This window comes from Xiphias gladius, chromosome 23 (assembly GCF_016859285.1).
Source record: "Xiphias gladius isolate SHS-SW01 ecotype Sanya breed wild chromosome 23, ASM1685928v1, whole genome shotgun sequence".
NCBI lineage: Eukaryota > Metazoa > Chordata > Actinopteri > Istiophoriformes > Xiphiidae > Xiphias > Xiphias gladius.
Window position 1 is genome coordinate 19,282,591 of NC_053422.1, and position 27,918 is coordinate 19,310,508.

Below are 27,918 nucleotides of genomic sequence, written 5' to 3' on the forward strand. Positions count from 1 at the left end.
TAACACACAGACACCTCAAGACAAAGCAGAGGCACATTTAACTGAAACCCAATGACATGCAGATGTGATCCGTGGTGAATTTGCATGCGAAGCACCGATCTGATTCCCATCATACGGGACTGGATGCCATATCCATCATTTTCATGTAAGGCAGAAGATATGAAAGGCACACTTGCGAGGATACGCACGAAATCATTTCCATTCTGTCATGCAATGCCAATATGTGGTAAATTTTGTTTATTCAAGATATGTAAATGTGTGCCTGAGAAAACGGATAGCCTATAACAGTGGGGCGCGCTCAGGACGCTCCACTCCCAGCGAGCAGGCAGGATCCGCTCCTGGTTTTGCTGCTCCGCTCCTCTGAACGCGTACCGTCCCTGACTCTCAACACTACAGCGATTGCTGTGCAAGCAGATGTTCTCTCTCTGATGCCAGCTCTTACAAATTTTTTTTTTTTTTTTTTGCATTCGGAGACGGCGTTCTTTCGCGCGGAGGCTGCAAAGTGACCCGAAACAACAGAAAACTGCCTCACGCCTCGGCCCAGCGAGAGAGTTGCGAGCGGATAGCGGCTTTGGGAAAAAAATAAAAAATAAAAATTACGGCACAGTGAAACCCGCGGCGGCGAAGCGAGGCAGCACTTTATTCACCACACCTGTGATGCGTTGTTCTGAGCAACGAAGACGCAAGACCGGGATACCGATGGCCGCGGTACGGCAGGGGGATATGTGTTGAGTAAAAGACTTGGGCGTTGTGAAGAAGAAGAAAAAAAAAAAGGCGTTTACTGCTACAGAGGACACTCTCCGGACCAGAACAAGCCCAGTGTGCCGGGGTTTCTGCTCTGCTCCTTGCCCTTTTAAAAGTTAGTTGATAGAAAAACGCGAAGATGCCCTTACTTCTGGGCTCCTTTGTCCGCTGTGCGTTCAGCGCTACGCTCCTTGTGCTCTGGCTCGTCCTCGCTGGCTTCACCTGCACCGGTGAGTTTTTTTTTTTGTTTTTTTTTTTGTGTGTGTGTCATTTCTGTGCTTTCGGTCAATTGTGTCGTTGTTTATTTTCTGGATTTGTTGATTTATTTTTTCCCGTCGGGAAAAAAAAATTCCAGTGAAGTGCGAGCAGAACGGCTGCACGTGACAAGTTGTTTGCAGGCTGTTTTTTTTTTTTTTTTTTTCGCCAAAAAAAAAAAAAAAAGCAGCCGCGCGTGACAGAGCACGCTGGTGGCGGTCGTTATTGTTCTGTTATTTGCTAGCACTAACACTCATCAATTAGCCTGCACCTTCAAGGTTACAGGGGAGTGGGGGGGGGGTCTGTGGCTTCTAACGTGTCTGCCAAGGTTGAAACTTGAGGAAAAACGCCAACTGTCGTCGCCCGGCTCTCCAATGTTGCTAATTTGTTGTTTAATTTTAAGCAGCACCGCGAAGTCCGTGGCGTGTATTTGTGCCCCGTGCCTTCGTGGCGGCCGCGACGGAAGTTAGGGCTACACCTGCCTGGAAGCGGTAGGGAGCCCGACCTGCACTACGAGAGACGTTTCAACCGAAGGGGCCCCTTGGACAGTAACAGACAGGGCTCGGTAACATCGCGTTCCTTTTCGTACCGTCGCACGAACAGCCCTCGCTACACCTTTTCCCGGTCTATTCCCAGTATAAGAAGAACGTCAGCTCGCCGGGGCCAGCCCTTCAGCAGTGGAGCTGCGAGCAGGACCGGCCACGCCGTTTGCTCCTTGCCTGTATCCATCCATCCATCCATCCATCTGTCCCGGGGCTCTGCTGGGGCTCCCAAACGGGATGGGGTCGTTCAACTCCACGTTTCTCTCCGGCCGGGACTCGTTCCTGCTGCATTTGCAGTACGGTGACAGCTCTGCGGAGTTGGTAGACGACCTGCTCGTACTGATGAGTTATATTTTATGATGTAGCCTCTTGGCCAGACACTCCCGGTTGCATGCAAATGTGCTTTGATGTACAAAACAATCACCGACAGCGGGGCGAGCACAAGTCCTCTGACTAGCGTTAAGTTTCCCCTGGTAGCAGCAAAGAAGCCATTTATGAGAGAGTCTCTACTGCAGTTTCAGATTTCCTTTCTTTATTATTAAAGTATTAATAACATTACTGGTGAAAATGATATTTTGATTTCTGTGACAGAGTGCTGGTCATTGATATGGCCCTCACAATGCTTCACAGCTGGAATCAGCTGGTGAGCATCCAAAACGGGAGAATTTCACGCATTATTTGCCTTGCGCTTGTTTCCAAACTGTTAACCTTGCTTTGGACAGAAGGCAAACATGTTCAAGTTGGTGTAATTGTGTCTCTTGCTTCAGGACACTGAGAAGATGAATTAAGAGGGCTTTTCTCTTGCATTAATTAGTGTATAATTGTGAATATATTAGGATTAAATAAACAGTGGTGCTCCAGGGATCTAATATATCAAGCTAAGTAAGCAGCAGTGCGGTGGTATTTACATGTAATTTTATGATGCATGTTGAAACTGATGTATTTTGATAGGGTTGCAGGGTTATATGGGTGACGTGGTGTTTCAGGGGTTTGGCGGTGTTGCCTCACAGCAAGAAGTTACTCGGTGCTTCGGGTCTATGGGATGCCGTGTGTGTTTGGTTTCCCCTGGATGCTCTGGTTTCCTCCCACAATCCAAACACCTGCAGCTGTAGGTCGATTTTTAAGGCTCTAAATTCCCAGAGGTGTGATAATGTTTGTGTGTTTCTTTGTTTGCCCTGTTATAGACTGGCGATCTGGCCAGGGTGTTTCCTTGCTTTTCACTCAGTGCATGCTGGGATATGCTCCCAGCCCTCCTGTGACCCTGAATAGTAATGAGCCTGTTCAGAAAATAGATGAATACAGGGTTATAGATAACACGGTTTATTATTTTCTGTCCTCTGGATCGCATATCTCTGCAGACCCTTTCTCCTTGTTTCAGTCTGTCACTCCCTATCATATATTAGTTCAGTACAAGCATCCTTATAAGCTCCCATCACAGCTTACAACTTACTTTTATAGGACAGAGTGAATTCCAGAAATGGATCAGAAAGTAATTTGGTAGCCAATTCTTTCTACATCAGGGCTGGACTCAGCTGAGATCAGTCGAGTTATCCTCTGTAGAGAGGCAAGGTGCTGACTCTGCATTCATCGGTATCAAAAGCCGCCTTGTCTTTTTTTGCAGGGAAACATAACTCAGTCAGTAATAAAGGTAGGGCTGTCAATCTAGATTTGAGCTAGCTGAGCACTTTTCCTTTCACTGTGTTGTGAGTGATCTGATTGACCGGACAGAGGGGGTCAGTGTGCTTTCGGCCCCTGGGACAAAGAACTGTACTGCACTGCGTGAGCACACAGGCAAAGCAGAAAAGGGATTTGCATACATACATTTCTGCTGCATGTATCAGGTGTATGTCTGCAGATTATTCCATGTCCTGTTGCTTCTGTGAGTTTCGCACGTATTTAAACTTGCCTGTTAGTCTGTTGAATGTTGTTAATCCTTTGTCACTTAAAGAAAATATAAAAAAAATGCAGGTATCAATGCACAGACAATAAAAATCCTGGACTTCTCTTTGTTTCTCCCTCTGCCAAGTGAGAGTGTTGCCAAGCAATCGTTGTCTGCTTCAGCAAGGGAGCATGGGATTTGGTATCAGGCACCTTCCTAATTGTGTGAACAGTCACCTCAGAGCAATTTCCATGGGGTGTAAACCTTGTGATGATGCAAGGAGATGGCCATTAAATGACAACAAGCAGAAATCTGTTGCATAATACAGTAATTCAGGATTCCCCTTTATTAGCAAAGTAATATAAGGGATTCTTTTGCCAGATATCTCTCATCATTCTAATGCGAGAGTTGTCTTTCTCACACCCAGTTTTGTCTCTCCTCATTGACTCACTAAAGAATGCGATAAGGAGAGCGAAAGCTGAAATTAACATAATTTATTGGGGGAAATTGCCTTCTGGTCAAAGGAATTTAAAACCACTTTGTTTCTGTCCAATAGCTAATGCATGGCAAATGATCGCCATGTATTTGCAGGGATATGGTCTTTTACAGGCAAGTGATAATTTACTACCAGAAAGAGTTTTTGTTCCCTGTAGACATGGGAGATGAATTCAAATGACACAGACAATGAGAAGAATGTTGTGCACTGGGGGAGGGAAATTTTATATAAAATTATATATTTTCTCAACTGCTGATACTCACCCAGTAAATTAGCATGTTGTACAAATGTAGGATATATCATGCAAGGAGGCAATTAAAAAAAAAGTATGATAAAGAAAATTAAAATCATATCACTCCTCACGAGTACAAATGCTTGTTATGAATTTTATGCTGCTTACAGAATTTGAATTGGACACTATCAAAATGAAATAGAGTTGGTATTGCTTATTTGCAGGACAGAGCTGATCAAATATACTGCATTTTTTAAATTCTCTTTCCATCATGTTAATTTGTTTGTAAAAAAGAATACAGATGAATTAATTTAATCTTCTTCCTGTCCAAGTTTTGCCAAATGTAATTTCTTCGTTTAGAGCTACTGTGATTAATGGAGGCAGCGATAATAGTTCAGCATAAATGAATAAAAGGTAAACAGTACATGTCAACACAGGTCAGCTTTAAACAATGGAGGAGCACGCTCCATTTGGTGACAAATGCCCGGGCGCCTTATCTTTCAGAGGGCTATGTCCCTGCGCTTATCATTTGCAAATGGCAATTTTGAGGCGTAAAGAAAGGACACAGCCATTGCCGAGGACACATGGAGGATGAACCTCACAGAGGGGAGGAGTTGGGTATTATTTTCTGCAGTCTGTGCAGAGGCCCTGCAAAGGCACTACATCTCTGTCAAACTCTGCCCTTTTGTTTCAATTACCCCATTTCTATGATTCAGGTCTATGTGAGAGTGCTTAGGGGTTGAAGTTGGGCTGTTTCCCTCCTGAAATGCAGTGCACTATGGCCACTATCAGTGCTTTTCTATCCAGGTAGCATGAAATTGACCATTCACCTCTGATGTGGGATGAGATTACCCTATGTCTCAATGGGAACCTGGACCATAATTCCTATAAGGGCACAGGATCTGACATTGTATCAGCAGTTGGGAGATTGCCCTCAATCTCTGCTGTTGTGTGTCTGTTCCTGCTAACCATCCCATACCAGCGACCAGCCTCATATATCCAAGGGCCACCAATGAGAAGTCGTGATGAGCTTGCTCCTGTACTGAGTCCAGAGTCTTTCCATGGAGGGTCAATCACATGTTCTTTTCCCTGGGTCATCGCTTTCTCTCTTACACTGTCGTGGTCAGAAAGGACATGCAACACTGACCTTGAACGTTGGACGCTACTGTGTTCTCTTGCTGGAAAAAAAATCACTTTAGCGCAGAACGTGGGACATGTAAAGGTTGAGGTTGATGTCTGGAAGTCAATCAAAATAGAAGATCTTAATGCTGCAGAAAGACAATTTGCTGTAGTTTCCTTCCCCTGAATGTCCTGGTCATGATTTTGCTAACTTATGTTAACCAGAAAACAAATATGGTTGACAGTTAGTGTGCGCTAGATTCAGATAAAGTATTTATGTGAAAATACTTTCTTGTGTTTGTTTATAGTGTCAATGATGTGCTGTCTGGCTGCTGACTTGTACAGTGAGAATAATGGCATGTTAGATGTTTCCAGGTCCTTCCTGTTCTCCAAGTGATCAATACTCTTCTCCAAATGGTTAATTGACCATCAGTCACTGTCAGAGAAAGTGCTTAGAAACCCAGAGGTGTCTTGCTGCAGCTCATAATAAGAGACTGTCCAGTCCTCTGGGCCCTCTCCTGGCCTTTACTTCAGGCCATGTGGTGGCTGGGGAAGGCCAGCCTGAATGCAATATGGAGAGCCATAGATTAATAGTTCCTTAGTGAGGCCACCAGGGAGCGATGTGAAAGCCACTTCCACTTTATCATAGAGTGGACTGGATGGAAAATCTGCAGAACACGTGGTGGAAAAGGAACTTTAAAACGGTGTGAAGGTCATTTGTTGTGAGCTGGTATTTGGCATCTCAATTTAATTATAGTGTTTAAAATCCTTATTTTCTGTTGCTAAAATTCTTCTGTGTTTTTTTTTTTTGAAAGCTAAGTTAATTGTATACATCTGTATGTCAAGAGTGGGAAGCATCTGTTTGTCAAATTTTGTTGTATTTTAAGGAGAAGTGAGCTCATTGGAATTTGTACACGGCCATTTTTCGGCAGCTTGTAGTATAAAGTTCTAAGTTAATGACAGTTTTATCTGTCACCTCAACCTTGAAGAGAAAACACACCTCCAACCAAATGTATGGCTCATTGTTATGCTTACCCATGTTTAGCTTGGCATGTAAAAGACGTGATTAGAAAATCACCTAAGGCTACCCAGACGGCCCTGCTGGTGCTTGATTGGCAAGGGTATCTGAGGGAGGCCTGAGCCAGAATTTGTCATCTTGAAGTGATTTTGTTGACAAGACAGGAGGCACAATGACCTTTCCTAATTATGTGTATGTGTCCAGGCACTGACGCCTTAGGCAAGCAATTCAACTGAGTCAACAGAGTGCTGACTCTCGGAGCACATTCAAGCACAGACAGCATGTTGTGTGATGTAAGGTTAGAATATGCTGGTTTTAGCAGCAAGCTTGTTAATAATTCAGTATTGATACAACATTACTGATGTCATTTGTGTCACCTTTTGCTCGGTCTCTTTGCTTATAGATAGAAGAAACAAACAAAGATCTTTCTAATTTTCCACTTGTACCTGAAATAATCTCCAAGAATCCTTCTGATATTATGCTATGCACGTTGATTCCCACAAAACATAAACCATTTATCATCCATCCTAAATGTGTAGCAGTGAGAGAACAGCTTCTCTGATCTATGTAGGTCCCGTTGTTATTGTTTTTCCCAAACAAACCACTTCCCGATGTGAAATGAGGTCTGAACATTACAGATTCAAAGCTTAAAGCTAAGCAGCAGATTTTCTTGGCAAGGCCATCAGGAACACTAGGCTCACGGAAAACGCATTCAAGTCCTTACTCCAATAGAATTAATCATGACAACACAGCTACCACTGAAGCTAGATGCTCCCTTTTTTACAGCAAGCCTTGGACTTGATTGTGGCTTCTATGGATTTAAATGTCCACTGACATTGCATTCATGTTGAATCAAAGTGTGTTTCCATACCTGTGGTGTCTTGTCACCAGTGCTTGAATTTCAAGTACAGAACATCTCTGCTCTGGAATTGTTTTAGATAATTAAATACTAATTTACAATCCTGTGTTTCAGGCAGAATTAATATTGAAGGTTTAGTGATATGAGAAAAATAAACTCTTATGATGTGAAATAACCAGTTATAGCAGGAATGACACAGATTTCAGACTTTTTATATAAATTTAGTATATAGAACATTCAGTCTGGTTTTTATATATATATATATATATATATATATATCTCATAATTGTTCTGTTTAGTGAGTACAAGTACAGGTATACATCAGTGATTACAGTAGTAAACCTCAATAAGTTGTAATCATTTAGATACCATTCTGTCACAAACAGTGAATCTTATGGGCTAAAAATAGGGTCAAAGTATTGTAGCTGTGCATCACCATATACGAATGTGTGAAAACATTTTTCATGAATACATTTAAATGTTTGAATATGTAAAAAAGTTTTGATCAAATGAATTCAAACCTTTGATTCTGTAAAAAATATTTGAACAAGTAGTTTTAATTTTTGAATACATAAGTAGATCTGTGGCTATGCATGACATTTTTTGAACAAATGAAAAAGATTTGCAATTTCCAGTGTGTGAGTGCATAAAGAAGATTTGCACAAAGATTTGCAGTTACGCGTCTATCTGTTTTTGGGTGATAAAAGTTCACACAAAGCTCAATTGTATGTTTGAATCTCATATTTTCAGCTACAAATTAAATCTTACAAGTACAAATCAAATCTATGGTACAAGTACTTCTGTCCTATATTTGACATTTCCTCCTGAATAGCCAATCGGGATGCTCAGATTAACCATCATTGGACTGTCCAATCAGGAATATCATTTTGCTATCCAATTATGGAGCCGGGGGGGGCAAACCTTTTCAAGCAGTTTTTCCTGCTGTCTGCCAAGAGGTAGATGGTCTGTAGCCCAGACACTCAAATGAGATCATTAATCAATCAAATCAGATAAACTCCTGATAAATAGACAAACGTTAAGTGGAATACCTCTGGAGACCAAAACAATGAAATATGTGTCTACAGGAGGTGGAAAATCAAGATGAGCTCCGGAATCTAAGGTTAGTAGGTGAGTGGCTACCTGCTTGTTTTTAGCTAATCATGGTAATATAAAGTAATTTAGCTAGCTATGAGGAGAACATTCTTCCCTGTGATGGTTTGAGGAAATGGCCAGATTATTGATGTCAGTGTTATGTCACTAAACAATGAACGTGGCTTTGAATTATTATAAAAGTCTGCAATTTAGTTGAGATTTTGCGGATGTGAGCAATAATAGGTCCACGTGATTCCGCCGTGAATTTCACGTAATGTTAGCAAGAAGTACATGGACTTCCTCCATGTTCACAACAATCCTTCAACCATGTCTCCAAGAACCCCTCAAAGTATTTGAAGCTGGATTGGTCATCCTATTCAGACAGCACAACCATACTCCTGATCAAATGGGACATCAGAAATCCACTTGAAGAGGAGGAATACCTTTAGGTGATGTAGAGATGAATTTTTCTGTTGCCTGATAATTTTTATGATTGTCTGCCTTTCACTATAACAATGCCTTTCACAAAAAACTTGTATACTAACCCAACTCTCTTTTCTCCACATCTTTAGGGCCATGCAGACCCAGATGTGGACAAGGAAGAAGTAGTGAAGACCTCTGACACTTCAGACAGGGGATTCACATGGCCATGATCTCTACTTGTAGATGAAGCAGATAATATAAACTGTTGTCTACACAATGCAGGGAAAGAGAAAATGTTCTGTAGTACCACTCTTGGTACCATTTGTGGCAGAATTTCTCAAATGTCAAGAACATAATGTACATTCAATACCTTGAGCTTCCCTGTCTTCTACAAACAAATTAGCAGAATATTCCTTTTGACGTGTGATGTCCTGGTCACAGAACAATACAATTCCAAAAATGTATAAAAAGGTGTAACCGGCAGCTACTTTCTCCCTCACTGACTGAGTAATATTAGGCTACTTTTAATAAGATTTGTAAAGAAATTATTATTCATCTCCCCAGAAATGAGGATTTACTTTGCTCAGTCTTTTTGACATGTGGGTTCCAAGTAATTCTTGCATTGATATAAAAATCAAGGTGCCCATATTTTTTCATGTTCTTTTACCGTTACTGAAAAATTTGGTATTTCTCTGACCATTCACCAGTGCCATTGGCTTCCAGCGTACCTGAAAATGTGTCTTAAACACCACATACATTTAAGAAAGTCACCACACTTTACTTAAATGAAAAATAAATGCGCCTCAGATGTCATTTTAGTTATTCATGTACAGGTAAACTTAGCCACCATGCTGTTGGACTGTTTAATCAATATGTGTGAACACATAGCTACCATTTGACACAATGGGTTTGACTCTAAATCTGTGCAGAGAGATTGATTGGTTACATAGATACAGATACTCCACTCAAACTTTAAAGTCACTGTGTGGGGAGTGGGACCCACTAGGGAACTGCTGCGTGATTACTCTTTTCAGAAATGGAGTGACTCATTGTTTTGTGAAAAGTTTTGGTTAGGGCCAGGACACCAGACCTTCCCCCATCCTACACTTCACATTCTAAGCAACACCTTAATGCAGGAGTTCCCAAATCTTTTGGGCATGTGATGCCATATTGAATTCTTAAACTTCCAGTGAACCCAATTTTCAAAAAATGCATAGTAATTGTATTCATGTTGTAAGCACATGAACATTTTTGCTTTCTTGGGACAGAGACCAAGATGTATGTATACTGGTGTATAGTGATTTGGTCTGTATGCAGGTAGTGTGAGTATTTGTGCTTTCACTTCATCGTTTACATATTATACTGTATATTCATGTAAAGGCCAACCTGTGTTTACTGAGGCAGTTACCCTCATCAGCCACAGTATAATGGTTTAATGTATGGTTGACATTTAACTTTTATCTACAAACCTGAATGCATGTCTTTTTAATTTTTTTTCTTTTTTCATACATTTACTTTCTGCACAAAGTGTACAAAACTTCTTTCATGTCCCTGACTGTACTCTGTACATACATACTGTTAAATTCCATACCTGTATAGACTGATACCTGACAAGGGTTTATTTTTATATTTTTGTTTTGTTTGTTTTTTTTATCCCTTGCAATTGTTGTACTGTGACAAGGTAATTTCCCCACGGGAACATAACAGTTTGACATTAAACAAGAAATTGCGTCAATACTCAAGAAATGTACCTTTTTAAATATACCCTAAATTTTCCTCCTGCCTTTAACCCCTCCTAACTATTTAGGAGAAGTGTGTAGCCACAGTCTGGCACATAGGGACCAACTCTACTATTGATGCCACTGCCTTGGTCAAGGGTAATGGCAGGCAAGTAAACTAGTAACTACTACCTCCAAAGAAGTACTATGACACCCCCAAATGGGATAGGCAGTGTGTGCAACATGGTCAAAAAAATCGTCCACTAGGGCAGGAAAATGGCCATGTATTTGTTCTTTAAGAAACAGTAAAAACTTTAACTTTCATAAAATTTGGTAAACTTTGATCAAATTTGAAACTTACAATCAGTCAATCCTGTCCGTGCTTCTGTCTGTCTGAATTAATAAAGTTCAAATTCTGTTTCAGTGATGAAAATTTTGAGGACATCTTCAAAATCCTGTTATGTGGAGGATTGGCCAGGCAGCTGGAGACACTGGGGGGATCTTTATGGGGAGATAAATGGTCAATAGTTGATGCAACATAAAAGTGGTATACATCATCTGAGAGCTGGGAAGCGTTCACATTTTGGATGTTTAGAGTGTATAAGGGGTTAAAACATGATTGAGACATATGATGGCCATTCCCAAGCTCAGTTATGTGTAAGATTGCTGTATGAAGTTTTGACTTGATACCAAAGGTCTGGTGCAAAACTGAACCATTTTTGAACAATTGAAAAAATAAAATAAAATAAAAATAACATGGTAAAAAATCCCTCCAAAGAACCACATTAAGACACCAAGACCTTGATGAATACCTTGAAGCTGTTTTGAAATTGTCATGAACTACATGGTAAATGGTTTGTGGATACGCCTGTGACAGTTGGTGATTATTTGTAATCATCATCTCTTCTAAACACTATCACTTTACAATGGGCTAATGTCTTGAGAAAGGTCTTCTGACCAAAACGTCAACTTTTTTCAAAAAAAACAATCCAGAGGTCATAAATGTGTGCTGGAATTGACGTTTTTCTTTAGAACTACTTTAATAAATCAGATGGTTACAATAACGTTACTAACTAACTAATTTAAGATACTAGCTCATTCGTCTAACCCAAATTACGTTATTCCCATCTCTTTGAGCAAAATCAATGTAGCCCCTGTTAATTTTAGCTAAGTTAGTAAGCTAACAGAGTGGTAATGTTAGCAAAGAATGCTGGCAGTTTTACCATCTAACCACAAAGATGTTAACTTATTATTCACGTATCCTTCCCATAATTAGCCAAGTTTGGAACATATTTTTTATCTGTAAATAGAAAACTTGGGGGTCGTTAACCCAATTTACCTTGAGATAGCGATATGGAGCAGTAACGCAGTAGGTAAAGTTAAGTTGCAGCCACAGACTCAAAGCAAAGAAGGTTCGTCCCCCTGACACCGTGATTGGTTAGTGAAATGATATGTTAATCTGAGCATCCCCATTGGCTATTCAGCAGGAAGCGTCAAATTTGGGGAAAAAAGTACTTGTATGGTAGATTTGATATGTATTTATAGATTTAATTCAAAGATGTTAACTTGGGATTTACATGTGCGATTGATGTGTGTGTGCTCTTCTCATCCACAAACAGATGTGTAACTGCTCATCTATCTGTTTGTAGATAGATTTGTAGATAGATGTTCAAATGTCATGCACAGCTACAAATCTCCTTACTGATTCAAAAATTTTATGTATTTGTTGAGATCTTTTACACAATCAAACATTAGAATTCAGGAATGTATTCATACCAAGCATTTTCAGACGTTCAGATATGGTGATACAGAGCTACAATACTTTTGACCCTATTTTTAGCCCACAGAATCTGAGTACTTTCAAATTTTCTGTCGTTACATGAAGACCTGTTCCATAAAAACATAACATGCAGAAAACTAAGAGGTTGGTGGTGGGGGGGTCCACTATTGATTACCTGACAAATCAAAAGTAGTCTAAAGCAGCTTTTCTTTTTGTTCCTGTTTATTTGAAAATCTTAACACCCTTCATCCCTTGTAAATGTATAAAGTTCTCTTCCTCCTCATGGTTTCCAGTGGGCCACGTTTGCTCAAGTATTGGATTGCTGTAAGCATTATTAACTGTATCATTAGATACCCATATTGGATTTGCTCAGCTAAAAGTTGGCAGGCAACTAGATCCAATATGTACCTTTGTCTCGGAGAGAACATCTCGCCATAATCCATTTTAAAAACTGACGGGTGAATGGTTGATCGCACCTATGGGAGAAACTTGTGAACCAACTGTTGAAATTAAAAATTTGTTGAAATTAAGTGCTGGTCTGTGAAGTGCTAGTATGCCCAGTCTTCCAGTTGCTACCTGTGGTTATGTGATGCTGTAGCAATGTAGCAACATTTTCTGATAAATAAACAGTGGTTGTCATGGAAATGGCTCGGTTGGGTTTAGGTGATCTGAGTATGGAATTTCTTTCACATTATAATGTGGTCTTATTTGGGTATGTGACTATAACTCTTCTCGCTATTCATTGGTGGTCTCATGAATGTTGAATATTTTTGTCTGTAAATTTCAACGTGTAAGGCTGTAACTGTCAGCATGCAGGCATGACTTCTGGTGATAGCTCATACAAAGAACTGCTCATTAGGAAAGACATTTACATGTTCAGTCAAAATGTGTTTACACTTTGTGTATCATTTCTGTTTTTAATTAAAAAGCCTTGGGCCTGTACAAAGTAAGCTGATATACCTTTTATTAGTACAAAACAGGTCTTGGGTTCAGTCCTCTGGGTGAATTCAATTCACAGATAAAAACTGACATCAGCATGGATTCTGGTATGGATGGATAAAAGATATATTGTGCTTCTTGTTAGTTTTCAAGCCTCCTTTGTCTAAAAGACAGTATGATGTCACCCTACTGTAGTACTTCCACTCTGGCCTAGCAGATGCTACTTTAACTTAATTGGACACTGAATAATGTGTATTTGCTGGTATGCTGTTTATAGACTTGAAAGTGCTTTTACAGGTTATTGATCACAATTTTACCGTTTTTTCTTCTGGGGGTTGGCATTGTTCATTTCACTTCAGTAAAAAAAACAAAGCTCAGTTCAGTTTACTCATTTAATTAATTTGCCTAACATGCAGTTGGGGCGGGCAGATATCTGGTGACCAATAAACAGAATCTAAGGAGTTATTTGTTCGATGTGGCTGGCATTTAATGAATGTGAGTTGGTGTCCAATTTCAAGCAGTGATTGAATGTACGCTGGCCCCTGACCGAGCTCATTTCATACAATATTGTTAATAGTTCCTCTAATGACTTCATCCATCCTTTATTTCTGAGTCACTGTAGCAAATTTTTACTCCCAGTTCAGAACATCCCATCATTCAGAAGCTGAAGACTCTATAGAGGATTATTCATCTCAATTACTCCAAATTTGACAATCTAATTGGAGCTAAGAAGTCAATTGGGATATACCAGGTATGAAGCACAGTGAAAGATCATTTTTCGATCCAGGGGCTCATACATTCGGTTTTAAACACCCTGATAAACTCTTAGCTATAATTGCAGACATTCTGATGTTTGCAGCATGTCTCGATATCTGCATATGGCCTGAACAGGTCCTGTGGGATGTGGGCAGATGACCCTAGAATAGTCACAAATGTCGCCAAATGTTTATCCTCACTTAATCTTCACAATCTGATGGTGGTGTTTTTGATCATGAACACTGAGCAGCATTGTAAGTCAGTCTGGATAAGAGTGCCTGCCAAATGTTGTAAATGTAGTAATGATGACAACAGCCAATGGAGTTTACAGTGAGGTGGAACAAACTGAGTGTAGCCATTTTCCTCTACAGCTGTTTTGATTTGTGTCAAGATGGAGTTCTGTGAGTTCTGTGCTCTTGATGTTAGTGACATGTCAAGAGTCAGCAGGATCCAGTAGTTTTCCATTTTATCACATGTAGCTACATGTAACTATATGACTCTGTCTTGTAAAAAGTGTGTGGACATCTTTTGACTGACTGAAATCCAAACTCCAAATTCTCAGAGTTTCAATTTCAAAGTTCTTCTTCTTTGTCCCTAACTGTACTGTAGTCAAACGGGGAGATACTAGTGCTGACCTAAATGCTTTGACGCTTCGAAGCTTCTACTGTTGCCACTGTAATCAACACCCAAATCAGTATTCGATTGCTGCGTTTTTTTCTTTTAAATATTATTTAATTGTGTATACCAAAATATATATCACCACCAAATTCCCAAATACCCCTTGAAATATGAAATAGTAATCCAACATTATTCGTTATGCATCAACATTAATTATTATTAGTTATTCTCAGACAAGGAAATTTAATCTTGGTGACAGTTTTGTGCATCACAGCTCTGTTTACGTTACCAGCACTGACAGTGGGACAGTGACACATGACCACGTGACAGGCTTACAAGTTAAGACTATGCTAGCAAGATGTTGGAAAAAGTCAAGCTCTCAATAGGCACCAGCCTTTAGAATAAAAGTAACTGTGTGTTCTCTGTTTATTTAATCTATTGTCTGCAGGATTATCATTAATATGTCTATGGTATTGTAGTGTTTCTAAGATCACCATTGGACTCCCATCTCACAGGGATTTTGGTGTGGCATATTCCCCTGGTCCATTCCTCATGGCACCAGGGAGCTCCACTAGGCCAGACTGATGTGGTGCGGTAGGGGTAGGGAGGGAGGACTGGGTCCCCTTAATCTCTACCACACGTGACAACTTCATAAAGGCACATTAATCCACTATGAACAGGCTCTCTCTGGAGGGTTTGGGGACTCTTTTATTTTCAAGAGTGGGATTCTATGTCTGACTTACATTGGGCAGCAACCTCCTGAGGGTATGAGGAAGGTAATCCCTCCTCTACTTTCTTTTAGTGTCTAAGGAGGAAACAGAAAGAATGAAATCAATAAATAACAATACCAGGTGAAAGAGTTAAAGAGGGAACGGAGAAAAGCAAGTAAAGAGAAAATCATGAATTCAATGTTTTTCCTTTTTTTCTTTGTTTTTCAGCTTGATCTGAATAGGCCACCCTGGCTGACTGTCCTAGGATTACCCCCTCCCCTCTGCCTACCAACACCTTTAACTGTTGCTATGCTCCTTTTATTTACCACCAGCCTGACTTCTTAAACCTCCTTTTTATTTTTGCGCATATCAACATATCCAGGTACACAGGCACTTAACAAAACACCTACTCTTACCTGTAATTATCAGACAGTACTGTGTATCAGCCTGATTGTTACACAAACTGTGCTCCCTGCCTCTTACTGCTTACATTAACATACTTAAACCACTGTAATAGTTCTATGCTTTTGATACTTCTGATGTACAGTATTGTGCAAAAGTTTTGACACTAAAAGTGAAGTGAGAATGATTTCAAAATAATTCCATGAATAGTTTTTATTTATCAGTTAACTTATTACAAAGTGGAGTAAAAAGAAAAAATAAATCAAATCGGTATCTGGTGTGACCACCCTTTGCCTTTAAAACAGCACCAGTTCTCCTCGGTACACCTGCGCACAGTTTTTCAAGGTACATGGCAGGTAGGTTGTTCTAAGCATCTTGGAGAACTTGCCACAGTTTTTCTGTAGATTAAACCTGTCTCAGTGTCTTCTGTGTCCTCATGAAATCCCAGACTGACTCCACGATGTTGAGATCAGGCCATCTGTTGCAGGACTCCTTGTTCTTCTTGTCTCTGAGGATAGTTCTTTATGACTCTGGCTGTCTGTTTAGAGTTGTTCTCATGCTGCAGAATGAATTTGGAACCAATCAGATGCATCCCTGATGAGCGTGATGGATAAGAATCTAAACATCTAGAGTACCCAAATAATGTGCGCAGTACTGTATGTACAACTCATATCTGTACTCTTTATATTTCACTGATACAGTAAGTGTACACCGTTTTTCATGCATCTACTTCCACATACAAAGTCACCTCAAGCTTTTCACTAAAGAAAAATTACATTACTGTGTCAGACTTGGTCTGTTACTGAGTAACCTTTTCTGTTGTTGCTGCCGTTTCTCCAGTGTTCTTATCAGTCATCTTATTTTCTATCTTTCGCTAGTTCACAGAACCAGACTCCAGACCACGTCCTTGAATCACCCCTGAAAAATGTGATGGAAGTGCCACTGTGAGAATTGCGAGATTGGACAGTCCATAGTTAGCTATTTAAAATCATATTTCTGGTTTTAAAATTACCCGTCTGAAAACTTGGACAGATTGGTTTCAGGCTGAATCATGACAAAGCCAAATGCAATTTGGCTTATTTTCCAATTTCTTGGTCTGAAACTTACACAGCATATGGCTTTGCACTGCCATTTTCACTAAAGAAATTATTTAATAATAACTTTTCTGGGTGACTCAGATTGTTGTTGTAAATGTCATTGTTAAACTTTTACACCTTAGATATTTTTTTTTCTGTTTTTCTGCAGAAATGTTACACTTTGAAATTTTAAGCTTTTACACACAAGAGCAAAGTAATCATTTTAAGAAGATCATTTGCTACACAAAAAAAGTCTTTTATCTTTGTGCACTCTGCTACAGAAGTCTTCAAGTCCCTGTCCAGATTTGTAAAAAGGATTTTTCCCACTCATGTTAGAAGGATCAGGATGAAATTGTGAAACAAACCAGTCCCATGTATAAAAAAGGTCTTCCTTACTTGGATAACATTTCTAAGAACTAACAAAGACAATTTACTCTTGCCTTGGAAGCCTTTAGCTTTCCTTTTATCAAAATTGTCTTACCTTTCAGATTCCATTATATTAATAAATTACATGCCTTAGCTCTCCTCACTCATTAAGGGAGGCTGAGAAGCTGACAGATCATTTGGAAATACCATTTTTGTCTACTCTCCCATGTCAGCTTTATCCCCATAAAGCTACAACTTGTCAGTAAAACAAATTTCCAGCATTGAGATAAATAGCACACTTTGGTTGAGATTCATGTGTCGACTTTTTTCTAACATAAACTCAGGCATTATCTGTGCCCATTGTCTGTAAAAGGCTGCCATTTTGTGTTAAGCAAGCACTGATGCATAGAACCTCCACAGCTTAGTGGATATTGCCAGCGCCCAAAGCAAACAGTAGGGCCCGAGGTCCCACAAGTATGAAGCAGCCAAGTAAACCTATTAACTGCCTATAGAGTGGTTTTTGTGGTATTGTCTCCACATGACGCTATCCACAAATTAACCACAAGCTGACTTTATGGTTTTTTTGGCTACGTTGAATAACCACAGAAGAGTCAAGACAACACTTCACTCATTCTGTAACTAATGGTAGAGAAAATACAATTTTTTTCACATCATCAAATTTGGAGACTCTGCATTCATACTTAGTTTATAGTGTAAAAAATAAGTTGTATATTATACAATAATGCTGGTAAATTACAGCATAAGCATTTCATATGGAAGATATAATTTGACAAGTCTGCAGCATTTCATGTTGGGGCACTGAGGCATGATACTGTCCTGCTCTGAATTCTTCTATCCCCTCTCTACATATGATGCCCAACTGTACAAATTATTTGAATCGCCAGAAGGTGTTTGATTTATGCTGAGTCTGAGTTATCAGCTCCAAACAGGCCATGTAGCTTCTCTCTTATCATCTTACTCAGCTGCTTGCAGAATTTCTGCATGTTTTTGAGCTTAGCCCTAAATGAGATGACAATAGTCATGAACAGAACACAAAGACAAAAACTGCCACTTGCAGCAAAATGAGAGCCTCCCCCTCTCACCTAATTTTGGCGTCAGATTTTCCTGCAGTATGTTTGACAAGAAGGATTGGCAGCTTTATGCAGTGGCAAAACTCAGGCTGTCGTGGGGGCTGCCCACCCCGACCCCTGTCAAACAATTAGCTTACTGCTTTTCAGATAGCTAGAACAAAGGTGAACTCGGGGAGCTTAGGCTGTATTCAGTCGGAGTGGAGGGGTGTGGGTGCCACTCTGATGACTCTGGGGCACTTTCTTGACCAGAGGAGTCATTGGCTGTCACTAAACATCACTGTCTCCCTCCCCACTAATGGCATCTCCAGATTGTGCTATGAGGAACAAAGGGTGGTTGTATGAGATACTGAGGAAAAAATAGAGCGACCCCATTAGTAGCTGCAGGCTCTGGTTTGTGACAGTGGCTGCAGACCTATAGAAGTGTCATGACAGATATGAACCAAGGAACAATTATAGGATGATGTGCTTGAAGCTAAGCTGGCGGTTCCTTCACGAAAAAGAAGAAAAAAATGTCAAATGAATAGCACAGCAAATACATCCTTGTACACAAAGACACATACCCGCACACATATACATTCATGTGCATGTAACTGTAATTTTTCAATGTGTTAGGCCATTAAAACTATTAAAACTAAGAAAAATCAAATGTTGGTGTGTGGTTCTTCCCCTTCTTATGTGTTGTTTTATTCATAAGGTTAAATTCAAGAGCAAGAGGTGAGCATGTTAACAAAACAAAACCATACGCAGAATAACAACCAAATAAAATGTTACGAAGAATAATTTAATTTTCCTGTGGCTGTGGAAATAAATAAATTCAGTTGACTGATCTAAATATTTTCCCGGATAATCACTTGCTTGTGAATTAATTCTTATTATATGCAAATTTGCATTATCCTGCCAGTAATCAATCTAAAATGGCTTTTTTTTTTTTTTAATTTATTTTGTATTCCTGCCAACAGTAAAATATGATTTTAACAGCAGGAGTGTATTGACTTGATCTTCATTCAATCTTGGTTGCTGTCACAGAGTCACTTGGAGGCAAAGTAAACAGATAGCATATTTTTCTGGTGTGGGCACTAAACACTTCAACACAAAGAGGATGCATAGCAATGAGAAACAGCTTTTTGTTATCTTGGTGGTCCCCTGTCTTTTTGCTAGCAATCCTAATATACAGAATTGTCATTGGGTGTTGGATCCAAAGCTAATTGGATTAAAAAAAGAAGCTGATTTGCCAAAATTGTTTTATTACTGTTTATTCTCATTACTTCAAGCAGCACATAGTATATTCCCAGACTAACAGCAGAAGACTGACTGACAGTAATGCTCAATTTTAGCTGTCAGTCTCTGCAGGAAGTAGTTCAACTCAGCATCCTACTCCCTTTGGTAAAGTGTCACTGTTTTTGTCCAAGGTTGACTCATAAAACAAAATGTGTTCTCTACTGAGTTCCTCTTTAGGAAATGCCATTTCTCAGCTCCTTTTTATTGTGAGTGGAAATGTTATTTATCCACATTGTTAATTCAAGTCTGGGGGAATATTGTGTGCAAAGTCAGAATGTTGAACGTGCCATGTTTCTGCAATGCATTGCAGGAGTACAACGGCTGGCATCAGCGTTGTCACACTAAATCTCTGTCTCCATGACACTTTGAGTCAAAACATGAGCCTGGAAATGCAAGCCCTCCCAATGTCAAGAAATCGTTCTCATTCTCTACTGGAGCTGCTAATGATTGACAGAATTTAAAGTATTGAAGTTATTTAATAATTTAATGATATTTCCTTAAAAAAAAGCAGAGAGAACCACATTTAACCTGTTTTTATTTATTATTTTTTTTATAGGCAGACCGGTATTATCCCTTAACAATCCCTGTTTCCTAGGTCAAAGCCTGTATGCGGGTCCATGTGTCTAAGTTTCCCCACGGGAGCTGCAGAGTCCCACAGGTTTAGCTGTAATACCCTGGCTAATTCCCCTGCATGTTGGGTTATTGCTGTCAAAGCTCCCGTGTGACTTTATCCTCAAATCTGACTTATTCTTTCTTTTTTACTCAGGGCTTTATTGCTCTGCGTTATATTGAATGACCCAGCCCATCAACACACACACACATGCAGAGATACAAACTGATACTGTAAACATCCATGAGAGTGTCTGCTGTGTGTTTTTCATAATTTTTTAAAGACGCACATAAATGCACAAAAGACTGTGGTACTCTATGTATTTATCATTTTTAGCACTCATCTGATCTGTGTTTTGCCACTATCCATTTTATTTGCTCTCTGCTTATAGCTCTGTGATTATTCAGTCTTTCAGTAAAGATTCAAATGCTTTTAAAATGTTTTAACGCCCTTCTGCATAAAAATGTGGTCATGATATGCTTATAGAAACAGAATTGTTCACACTATCCCCACCCACACAACCACACATTTTGATATCCACCATGAACAGTTGGTAGCACAGCGGTACAAAACTAAGGTTTTTGAGTTAGAATTTTCACCCCAGTTTGGAAGAGTTCGTCATAGAGTTTATAGGTTTAAATAGCAACGGATGCTCATTTCACCATATCATTTATAATTTCCAGCGTGCGAGAACTGAAATTCTTCTTTATCCAAAGTAATTCACACTGAAGAAATTTAGGAGGAGGCTAAATGTTTCTTTAATAACTTTTGAAACCAAGTGGTTAAAAGTTACAATACATATTCTATATAGCTTATACAATATATGTTTACTTATGTGGTACAGCAATGTTGTGGTCTTTGTTTTTATAGAGTTAAGAATCTAAGTCTTTGATCTTCATTACTGACAATTGGAACAAAAACAATTAAAGGGGCATTTCTAACAGTATAGTGGTTCTTTACATGAACTTGACAACCGCCCCTCTATCTAAACACCACCCAAGGATAACCAAAAGGAGCCAGCATCACTGATATGACTTCATTAAATAAACCCTTGACCCCTGAGATGCTGGGTTGATCTATTTCCTCTAAGTCCCTTTACTTCACCAGAGAATGGAGATCGCATGCAGAGATTGTGGCTGTTTTCCTATCTTTTAATTTAGAAATTCAGGAGGACTGCACATGGGTAAGATGGTTATCCGCACCCAGTGTCTGTCTTGTCACTTCATGCATGTTAGCTCTGCAAAAGCCTCCTTTGGGACCACATAACTGGGTGTGTTGCAGTACTTTAAAATAGCTTTCTTTGTCTGTCCTTTCCCTAATGACCACTGATCGGGGCTGATGATGTCAGAGATAATTTCTAAAACTTTCTATCATGATGCATCTGAGGCCTCTGAGACCAGATGTCGTTGGGCTAACTAACCCAGAAAACAGTTTCAAGGATGGTGAAAGGAATTCAGTGCACTGACATGAGCAGGGCTGTTTTGAAATGAGCGTTTTCGTGCTTTTTCTTCGGAGAGCTGCATGTTTGCATTGCAGCAAAGGGGTGAACACACAGGGGCAGCCAGGAGTAGCTGTGTCCTCATCTAGTGTCTATAGATTAAAGAAGAGATGGTCTCTCTAACCAAGAGGTCTCCTCTGGCTCCAGAATTATGTAGGTGGATTAAACTGGGGTGGGGTGGGGTTGGTGGTTACTCCCCATTCTCGGTGACTGTGAACGTTAACTTGAACAGACTGAGCTGCCGTATGTTTACATAAAAAAGAGGTTTCACAACATATTTGACATCTGCTGGAAATCTTTTCTCAATGCCGATTAATGTCTTTAAAAAATCTTGGTGTTCTCAGTTCCACAGAAGGCCCTGTCTGTAGCTTAAGTTTATACAAGGTCTGCCTGTCATGATAGAGCATTGACGATGATGTCTCTGGGGCTTTCATCTTTGCTCTTTACATTTGCTTTCCAAGCAATTGAAAGGCAGAGAAAACAGAGCAATTTGTCTAAAAGGAAGCTACTCCGATCAATAGGATTTTCATTACAGTTATGTTTTCATACTGCAGTAGAGGCAGGGTGTAGAGCTCAGATGAATGATACATTAACGTTTACATCCACTCTCCCTCCTGTGTCAGTCCTCAGCTCCCGAGGCTTGTCACTGCGATGATGCAGGAGCGCGGGGATGAGTTTGTGCACCGGGACCTGATTCTCCTCAATGCCAAGTCCCCAGTCAACAGCTGACTGTTTTGTCATTGTAGATTTCAGGCTGTGTCGTGGCTTTGCAGGGGGGAAATACCAGAAGGCATTTTTTTACGGAGAGCTGTATTTTACTGAATTATCCCTCACTCTCTAGCCCCACTTCGAGAGGTGGAGTTAAGCAGCTTACCTGTGGCCCTGAAAAATACGTGACTGCAGTGTTTATAGTCCTGCAAGAATCAAGAAGCCCCACTAAGTATAAAAGTATTCATATTTATTATGCACGTTGTAAGCTACAGGCACTATATTGCTCAAAGAATGAGGACAGTGTTTCCACATATGTTTGTGTACTTTTTATCTGAGGCAGTTTTTCTGAGTTTTGGCCAAGCCCCTAAGTTCCAATTAAATCATAATACTACAGCGTACAGTGATACTTTAGACCACTGGTACCCAACCAGGTTTTTCCCCACCATTATAAGACTGAGGGGCAGCTCCCAAGGATTTTTTGGCAGCACCTAAGCCGAATGAATGGAAAAAACTATGCTGAGAGTTCTCTACCAATTGGAGACAAAAGTATTGGCCCAAATATAAGACGATATTTATTTCTGGAAATTAGGTTTAAAAAAGTGGAGTTCATCTTATATTTGAAGATGAGACAATTACATGTTAATTACATCAGATATTCTTTTTCATCGTGAGAGTACAAGTGTAAGTACAGAATTTTACAGTGTGTTGAATTATGGGTTGTTTGTAGACTTATTATGTTTCTAGACTAGTTGGTGTTTTCAAGTTAATTTATGGTGAGTTTTTGACAGTTAGACAGGCCTAAAAGTGTTTTTTCAGCCCAGTTACACAGCTTTCAGGTGTTTCTGAAAGCTGGTGTGATGTGTTCTGCTGCCACGGACGAAATAAAATGACAAAAAATGTCTCCCAACGTCTTTTACTGCATAAATAAGCCAGCGAGATAATCTGTCAAATAGCTAAGAATTTACAGCTGTCAAAGATGATGAGCTCAAAAAGACAAAGGCCTGAAAATAGCTGTAAAATTGTAAGAAAAATGATTCTGAGAAGGGAATGAGAGTGAGAGAGAAATCGACTCGCTACAGTGACCCTATATATAATGGCCAAAGCCACTATATCCAGTTAGCTGGATATAGTGGCTATAGCCACTGAGAAAGTGACCTGCCTACAGACATCCAACTGAAAGGAAATTTTGATAGGCTAAGTAGCCAAGCACTGTTGCACTGTCAAATGGCTAAGGGAGGATAGAAAACTGCTGTTTAAATCCCATTCACTCTAAGCCTTGTTTTACAAATGTTAGTGTGATCACTCACGAAAATGTGAAAGATTACTTCAGTTGGCATATTTGTTTCACTTTTCTTCATTCTGTTGTCTGAGTGTACTGGGGAAAAACAACAATCGGTGTTTTTTTAAAAATAATTTTTGGAGGCAAAAAGGAAAGAATTAATCCTGTAACTTACAAGTGAAAAAGCAAAATATAGTATGTCTGAAAACATAAATATAATTGTGTAAAGCATAAAGTTTTTTTTCCTGCTTTCATCTCGTTAATGCTCTCACAACCCCTGAGATTTATGTTTGTCACAACCTTTTGTGAAGTCCTGACCCCCAGAGCAAAGCCCAGACCTTAACCACGCTGTACACCTTTGGGATGAACTTGAACACTGACTGCTAGCCAGATCTTATCACCCAACATCAGCGGCTGACCTCACCAATGCTCTTGTGGCTGAATGGGAGCAAATACCTGCAGCCAGGTTCCAAAGTCTTGTGGAAAGCCTTTGCATGAGCTGTTATAGCCACATATAAATCCCCATAATTTTGGAATGAAATGTTCAACAGTTATATTGAGGTGAAATGTCTGGGTGTCCACATACTTATGGTTATATAGTGTCTGTACTATATGGTCTCTATTTATTTGAATATTAGCATGACAGCCCCAGTTTATTCTTCTTTGTCCCCCACTAATCTCCTGTATTCATTTGTTAACTTCCACATCAAAATCATTACATTAACATTAGCATGCACTGTCACAACAGACAGTTTTAAGATGAGACACTGGAGAGGACACTGTGGTAACTCACACACACCACACAGGAAATGCTGATCAGCACTCATGATGGCAGAAGGTGTAGGTGTAAACCTCGACAGCCCGGTCTCTAAATCCAATAAACCTCCCTGTGATACAGCTGTGACAGGTCAGCTAGATAATGCAACACAAATGGCAAAACAAATTGGGCTTACTCAAACAGTGTGCCCATTGCTCATTATGCAACTGGCAATCACAAAACAAATGACCACAGGCCTACACGTGTAACCGATCCACTCTCTGGGCATATAGTCATTTACATTATCATCATTTATCTCGTGGTGTGGCACCAAATATATTGGTTAGTGTTTGGTTTTGTGTCTTATGCATGCACATCTCAAAACAATGGGAAGTTGCACATACTCTCACATCTCAGTTTATGGACCGCTACACTGGTTTTGTTGCTGTCAGTGCTAGCAAGCAGCAGTTGTAAAAAAACTGTCCAGCTTAGAGAGTTTGCTGTTTCCTCCTCCAAGTCTTTGCTGCTGTGCACCACTTGTGTTTTAGGTTTAATTGTAATTTATTGTTTTCTACAGCTATATGTGTTCAACTATCTAGCCAGGGATTAGTAATCAAGCTTTGAACTTGTACGCCTCTGACTTGTGTACATAAAAACTGAAGTGGACTAATTAGTTTGTATTTTAACAGAAAACAGTAGGCAGACATGACTGACCACTGAAACACTTACAAAAATTTAATTATGTCAGTTTTGCTGATCCAATTTAGTGGTGGAATTGGTGTCCATAGCTTTACTGAAACGAATGTGTGTAAGATGATCATTTTTTAGTGACTATAATGACAATAGAGAGGAAAATCTCTACTTTAAACAATTTGCAAAAATGCTGGGGATGTGAGGGAGTGGAGAAGTAGACTAACTAGGGTTCAGGATTTAGAACTTGTTCTAAATTGGACCTGGCTCCAAAACAGGAAGGCCGTCTGCGTATTGATTTCTGAAAGCAAAGTTTGGACCCACAGAGCTTCCCTCTACATTAATGGTTACTCAAACATCAACAATCGATAAGTGAAATCAGCATCTGAATTGATTAAATCTAAAGGATACCAGACTCTAAAAACAAGCTGATTGGAAAAAAATCAAGAGTGACCAAATCTTTCAGGGAAAAAAATACAGGTGCTGTATTCAGACATAGCCGGAGATATGTTAACATAAAACATATCAAACTAGATATTTGCAAGGTCAAATAAAAGGACTTTGAGAGTTTTGAAGCTTGGAGTTTGAGTCTACCGCTCAGCATCATCTTGCTGCTTGGAACCAGAAGATCTAAATTTAGATAAAAGGGTGACACAACCGGGGTGGAGCTGCGGTAGCCAAGTGTGATTACCTGAGAGAACTGCTAAACAGGCCAACAACCCAGAATATAGACTGAGTTCCCAGCAACCATGCCGATTTATGCTCTTGTAAATGAGGACTAAATAATTTCTTACAACTTGCAAGAACTCACTCATGGTGTAATCATTGTTTGGGTGTTGGCTGAAATTTCTCACTTGAGTTGTGTGATGTTAGCGAAAGCCATCAGTCATCTATCAACCCGTCATGCTGACAAAAAGGTCATTTACAAAAATTTACATCTACAAAAAAGTAATTGTGTTTTTTCCCATCAAGTTGCGATAATTTTATGCTGAAAATCTCCAGAGATAGGCCATCATGACTGGAGCTGCAATATTAGGTCAATACACCAATTAGTCAGTTGATCAATTATTGTTCAAATTATTTTTCCATTAACAATGTCAAACATTCTGTAGTACTAGCATCTCAGTTGTGTGGATTTGATGAATTTCCTTGTATTATGTTATACTAAGTATGATGAAGTGTGATGAGTGTGTTATCCCTGTTTTCTGGCATTTTGTAGACCAAATGAGTAATTGATTAAGTGAAAAAATAATAAGTAAATAAAGCAATCATTGCAGCCCTTATCATGACAACAGCAACGTTGTATGCATCCTTGAATGACTATTGTAGGACAGTGGGGCCATCAAATTGTTTTGATGCAGTAAAACTGCAAAGTTTTTGAGAGGGGTGGGCAATTTGCTATAAAATACATTTCTTGCATAATACTTTGCAGCCAAAAGTGTTTTCCTCAAAGACAATCCCTTACCCCCTCCATCTCATATTTTCCCATGCCAATAACTCAACTAGCTCTTATCTTTAGTGACTGATCAAAAAGGAGAAACTGTGCTGAGAAAGTGTTGTGATCCACCATTGTCTTCTGAAAGGTATCCTGCTCTAATGGGTTGTAGTTCACAAGTGATAGACAGTTCTGTTGCAGTAATTTTTCATTTCTCCCTTCATCTAAAGACAGGTGAAGCGGCAAGCTGATGGAAACGCACTTTTTTTCATTACTGCCTCACGTTGCAGTTTCTCTGCCTCGGCTCATTGCCGGTAGGATGTGATCACAACTTCTATGAGATCTGAGTCGTTTAGTTTAGAGGCTGCTGCTTTTTTTTTTGTCCTTTTCTTTACATCATTTGTCAAATAGTTTGATGAATCTCAACTTTTATAATTCATTTTTTTCTTTCATACCACTAATATACAGCACTGAATACTGCAACTGGATGTGTTTTTAACAAGTTTCCCTCTCCCTACGACTACAAAAACACACATACTCAGTGTTCCTGATAAATTCTGAATACAACAATTGCCTGCTGTGGAAGAGATTACACCAAAGTACAGTATGCTAACATTTAATCTGTGATGATTTATGATTCGTGTTTATTATTTCCATTGAAGTCCAGTTTTCTTATCATCGTCGTCCTTGAGTACAAATTTGGCTCTCATATTTTTCTGATAAGCCTACCCTCTGCATTTCCTTTTTATTGCCCTCATCAGTTATTTATTTACCTTTATTGTGGTGACTCATATTGTCCTCACTGGAAGTAAATGGCAATAAGAGGCATAACCACATCTACAAGGGTCCAGAGCATAGCTCATTTTCAGTGGGGTTATGGGGTTTATTTTGCTTTTCCACCATGATCTTATCACTGACTGCGTGACTGTCTTCTCTTTTGACCTTATTTGAATTCTGAGATAAGCATCCCTCCAGCAAAACTGGACCAAATTAGTCTTTTATCTGGTGTGTTTTAAAGGAATGCTTTGTCACCATGCCTGTCTGCTGAATGCAGGCTCATACAATGTAGATGTGTCCAGCTGCTGGCTTGTCCGATTTGCCTAAATTCTTTTCAGTGGCTTTCAGTGCTTATTCAGGTCACACAAGTGAACTGACCTCTGAATGCCTTTAATGCTTTATCAGATATAACAGAAAAAACACCAGCAAATCTGTTTTGGTTGAAAGACATTCCAGCACATTACAATGTGAAAACAAACAGTAGGATTTGTTGAGAAGTGTGTAAAAGCTTAGTACACTCTGGCATTACATTATCTCATTTATCCAAATCTGTGAGGAATTTGTTTTTTTCCTCGGCTGCATAAAATATTCAGAAGCCTGAAATGTATTAAAATTATGAGCTGATGCAAAGTAGGAATGACTTACAGTACATATAATTTAAATTCTGTTCGATGCACAAATAGGGAATTTCATAACAATTATGCACATAATCAGAATATATTTTGACATTGCCACGTCTCATTATCAGGGTTGTGATCAGTTTACTTC

General features: G+C 39.5%; 1 protein-coding gene across 4 annotated transcripts in view; it reads left to right on the forward strand.

The window, feature by feature from the left end:
• Positions 1-330: 330 nt before the first annotated feature.
• Positions 331-27,918, forward strand: part of unc5a (unc-5 netrin receptor A) — a 132,137-nt gene continuing 104,549 nt past the window's right edge. For all 4 annotated transcript variants that reach the window (XM_040119726.1, XM_040119721.1, XM_040119723.1 and 1 more), the window contains exon 1: positions 331-974. In XM_040119726.1, the coding sequence (XP_039975660.1) occupies positions 884-974 (91 nt within the window). In that variant the 5' untranslated portion in view covers positions 331-883. The remainder of the gene's footprint in view (positions 975-27,918) is intronic.